At 44.3% G+C, this 5,176-nt stretch overlaps 1 protein-coding gene across 1 annotated transcript in view; it reads left to right on the forward strand.

Annotated features, from left to right (window-relative positions):
• Positions 1-4,507, forward strand: part of ODF1 (outer dense fiber of sperm tails 1) — a 5,148-nt gene extending 641 nt beyond the window's left edge. The window contains exon 2 of the mRNA XM_006028511.1: positions 3,937-4,507. Coding sequence (XP_006028573.1) covers positions 3,937-4,249 — 313 coding nt within the window. The 3' untranslated portion in view covers positions 4,250-4,507. The remainder of the gene's footprint in view (positions 1-3,936) is intronic.
• Positions 4,508-5,176: the final 669 nt, after the last annotated feature.

Raw genomic sequence — 5,176 nt, forward strand, 5'->3', positions numbered from 1 at the left:
TTATAACAATAACTCTCAAAAGCAACAAATTCAATATCTTAAAGGCTGTTTCAAACTCAGTGACAAACCATTGACTCTCAGATTTAACCACAGATCAGTCTAGCAGTATAATCCACGTTAACTCTATTAAGAGTTGAGGAATTTACTTATTGTTATTTTTGCTGTTTGTAGTGAAGCTTCAGATTTATTCTAGTATCAGTAGAATCCTTGAATCTCTGATAAATGTTACAAACGTCTTACTTTTACAGAAGTATAAAAAAGCAATCAGTAAGTAAGAAATCCTGAGTTAGCAAAGCAGAATATAATTAGTAAGAGAGGGAATCTCTTTCATAGTGTTTATTAAAGAAGTTATTTTAATATGGTTTGCTTAACTTCTGTCAAATATTGGGCCTGGAGATGAAGCCTAAATTTTGCTAATTAAAATCTGATACTTTCATTACATACTGGGTGCATCTACACATGCATTTGATCCGGGATCAGTTTACTTGCGAGTAAACTACTTGTGAGTAAATGCTCCTGGGCAGGTGTCCACACATGCAAGGAAGCAGGAGTAGATTTGCTGCTAATGGCAGCAAATGGATCCTGCTTCCTGCAGCCCTGCAATGGGCCCCTGCCGCCACCAGGGGAAGTTCCAGGCTCCTCCTGTGTGCTAGTTCAAGGGCTGGCAGGGAGCGGGGACATTGCACCCTGCTCCTAGGGGGCTGTCTGCTGCCAGGGCAAGGACAATGTTCCCCTGCCCCTGCAGCAGGAAGCTCTTGGCCCTGGCTCCCCGACTGGGGACAGGACTTGAAAAGAGCTGCAGGGCAGGGGTAGAGCAGGTCCCAGCCCCCTGCCCCACCTGCCAGTGGGGTCAGGAGCTGGGACCTGCCCCACCCCTGCACCTCTTTCCAAGCTCCGTGCCTTGATCACTGATCACTTATTGGGGCACGGGGCTGGGACCTGCCCCTGACCAGGACAGGTCCCAGCCCCTGCTCCGTGATTGTGGGGCAGGGGCTGCAGAGCTTGTTTCCTGCTTAGCTTCATGAGTGCAGAGCTGGGTGGGGAGCAGGCTGGGGAGCTTGTTCCCGACTCAGTTCCACAGTAACGGATAAGGATCTCCCAGCGCTGGCCCCACAAACACAGAGCTGGTGCTGGGAGATAAGAGTCTCCCAACCTGAGCCCCAAGACCGTGGAGCTTGGGCTAGAAGATAAGAGTCTCCCAGCCTGAGCCCTGCAACCACGGAGCTTGAACTGGGAGATAAGGATCACCCAGCACCAGCCCCATGGTTATGGAGCTGGCACTGGGAGATAAGGATCTCCCAGCTCCTGCTTGTGATATTGAAGCAGGGGGCTTGGAGCTCCCTGCTGCTGAGGCAAGGGGACACAGCCTTCACCTGGGGTCTGGTGGTGGAGCAATCTCCTGCCCCTGGTGGCTGGCTGACTGTGAACAGATTTGCTACCAGTCAGGTAGTAAATTTACTCCCGATTAGTGAGGTTTACTGCACAGTAAGCATGTACATGTGTAGACATACATGCTTACTGCACAGTAAACTATACTTCGCAGTAAAATGTGTCATGTAGATGCACGCACTAAGGACCTAATATTGTCCCATAATCTCTACTGTGCTCAATTTCCACTGGATGCAAGAAAGCTGGAGGAGGGGGATAAAACTGAAACTAGCATTGGGCTTCCCAGTCTGTGGGTTAGTTTTATATCAGCCCCAGTAATACAGAATAGCCTAGGGGTCACTCTCAGCTTATTAAAAGGTAACAGCTTTTCTAATTGTGGTAGCTGCCACTCAGACACAACCTATTCTAGACTGTGTATAGGACAGGGTGACACAGAGCTGACTAGTGAAATTATCCTGGATTTTTACCATAATTAAAATTAGAATTTGGTATGTAGCGTCAAATTGTGAAGTCTTTACTCAAGCAAGAACCAATTAAGTTAACAGGAGTTTTACCAAAGTAAACACAGAGAAAGGACTTCAGGATCTGATCTAACAGTTCCACTGAAACATTTTTCCAGAGTATTAGGTCTTTATTGTTAAGCCTTGCCACACTGTTTATTAAATTGGCTTCATTTTCATCATGTATCTGCTCATGCTGCTTTGATCTAAAGTCACTCATAAAAAGGATTTCAGCTTGTCAGTCTAAAATAATCAAATTGATGCTATAACTTTCCAGTCACCATGGTCCTTTTCCCCAACTTTTATTCATCTAAGATCACCCATTCCTAAGTGACTTGAAAGAATGTCCAAGGAGGCAAAAGCAGAGAACTCATGAGTTCTCATGGAGCAAGAAAGATAATTCAACTTAGCACAAAGTTTTGAAAAGTTATCTTAACCATATATAATAAAAATAGTATGGTTGGCGTGTTGTTGTAGCCATAATGTTCCAGGAAACGTACAGAGGCAAGGGTTGATTTTTGAAAAATAAAGATATCTTCTGTTGGACCAGCTGCATAGTTGGAAAAGATGTTGGACACGTTTTGAGGCATAGAGCACTTTTAACAGTCCTGGAGTTGGAAGAGACTAGAGACCCTGATAGACATTTTTGTAGTGCCACAAAGTTTGTTGGGTGGGCTATCAAGGAATCATCTGCTCTCCCTCCTTTCATGGAGTCAGAGAGTGAGAGCAGAGCACTGTGGGATTGTGGTGGGTCTAAGACCTGGTCACATGTTAAATTTGTCTTTCAAACAGCAACTTCTTTGTAATGGTTTGACCATTTTTTGTGGTAGATTGGCCATCTCTATCTTGGGACAAATTCCTTTAACATTTGGCAGGTTATCATTTGTTGTAGGAAACTCACATATAGCCCGCAATACATGTAACATCTACCAGGGCCCTGGTAGTAAATTACCATCTTATTGGCCCTGTCTATGTATGTAATATTTATGCATTCTCTCAATCACAAATATCCTTTTAAGATGGTAGTTTATGTCCCATTCTGTCTGTTACAGTTGAGGCTGGACTCTTCTACTGAGCATTTTGAAAATGGTTCAAACAAGAGTCATTCTTCTAGATGCTTAGAGGTTATTCCATAGTGTACAACAGGGCTGTCCAACTGATGGCCCAAACCATGCGTCCTGCAAGGAGTTAAGTTGTGGTCCGGGGCTCCTGCCCAGCTGCCTCTCTCCTCATTGCCCAGGTACTAGAAGCTAGCGTCTCTGGGCTCCCCTTCCCACCTCTGGCTGTCGCTTCCTTCCCCCACCCCAGGGATGGGGCATTGTGGTAGTGAGAAGAGCTGATGGTGAGGCAATGGTTACACAGTGAAACAGCAGGGGAGGTTGAGGGCCTGTGGTAAAGGGGGTTATGGGCACGCAGTGTAGCAGTGGGGAGTGGTGCAAGTGTGCAGTGTAGTCATGGGTACAGTACCATGGTGCAGGGCATCCATGGGGTGGGTGGCCCCAGGTGACCATAGCTCACCTTGATGGAACCTGTGGGGTAAGCAGCCTATGGCTGCCTAGAAGTTGGACAGTCCTACTGTAAGAAATAATTTCAATAAGAAATAATTGTAATGACCCAGTTACCCTCCATCCAGGAGCATTGCAAAGAGGCACTTTTTTTTTACTGCCACTTTTCTTTTACTGCCAAACCTGTACATAGATCATTTGAAACAAGAGCACTTAGTAGAAAATGCAATTCATTTTAAATAGCCATTTGATGGTGGAGAGTGATATGCCAAGGTGACATGAACCTCTTCCCCTTCAGAGCCTCCTCATTCTAAGACTGCACAAAGGAATCCCTTTGATTACAAAGGTAACAGCACACTCATTGATGGTGACACAAGTAGCATGCTTCAGTATACATATGAGAATAGATTCTCTTATTTTATATTTACTTCCCTGCCCCCAGATAAATGTGTTCCTATTCATGCTGTTTATTCCATTAATCCTTTTTTAAGCACTTGAACTGAAAGATGATATTCTTGTTTCTGTTTTTTTATTTATTGTAGTGAGCGAAGAAGAATTAATAGGATGTTGAGCTCATGCCATGATCATAAGCTTTTAGCTCTGATGGATGTTAAAGGTTTTGACCCAGAGGATGTTACAGTAAAGGTGAAAGATGGGAAAGTTAAATTATTAGCTGAACATGAAGAGGAATATAGGACCCTAAGAGGAAAGGAATACAACTATAAAAACATTACTAAGGAGATCAATTTGCCTCCAGGAGTGGATGAAGATGAGGTGATGTACACTGTAGGACCCAACAGCATTGTGAAGATTGAAACTCCCCGCAGGTGTTATCCTTGCCTTCTAAGTCTGTGACAAAGGACTCAGCGGACTCAGAGCAGCAGTAGTCATACACTACTTGGATATAGTACAAGCAATTAATGTTTTGACTCCACCCTCTAATATTTGGTGGCATCTGTTTTGACCACTTTAGGAACAAAAATAGGACTGCAAAACTGTGTGAATGCCAGTCCTTTAGCTTCATTTTGAAGGGTTTCTTTTGTGTGTGATATGGTCACAATGATAAAAACTTGTTTAGAAATGCTGAACTATGGCAACCTGTTAAGTAATAAAAGACCCTAATAGGTAGTGCAACTCCAGACATTGTCATGGCCTTTGCTTCATAGTTGCATACATTTTAAGGGAAGGGATAGTTATGATAATCCATAAAAACAATTCCTACATCAAATCCATAATTTCACTTCAAGCTATCAGATATCTTTTAGAAAAACATCCAGTCTTGACATAACGGATTCAAGTGAAGGAGACTGCCATGTCTATAGGTAAATTGCTCCAATCGCTATTTATGCTCATATATGACTTGCATTATTTCTATTGGCTGATTCTTGACCTTTATTTCTACTCTGAATCTTCTGAGCTCCAGCTGAATCTCATTATATCCTTTTCTGCAGAAGAGCCATCCACTATCAGTTATTTCTTCACTGGGTATGTCTACATGTGCAAATGCTCCTGGATGGGTTTACTCCAGAGTAATTTACTTTGGAGTAAACCTACCCATGGTAGGCATCTACACATGTGGCCGTTTGGGAGTAGATTTGCTGCTTATGGCAACAGTTTGCTCCTGCCCCCCTCCAGTCCTGCACCGGGCCCCTACAGCAGCCAGGGGGAGCTGGAAGCTCAGGCCGCACCTGCCTATGGCTGGCGGCCATCTTTAAAAGCTAGCCCTGCTCCCTGGCCACCTGGCCCCGTAGCAGCCTGCAAGGCAGTGCCAGTATGCCGTGG

Source organism: Alligator sinensis, unplaced genomic scaffold (assembly GCF_000455745.1).
Source record: "Alligator sinensis unplaced genomic scaffold, ASM45574v1 scaffold1115_1, whole genome shotgun sequence".
Taxonomy (NCBI): domain Eukaryota; kingdom Metazoa; phylum Chordata; order Crocodylia; family Alligatoridae; genus Alligator; species Alligator sinensis.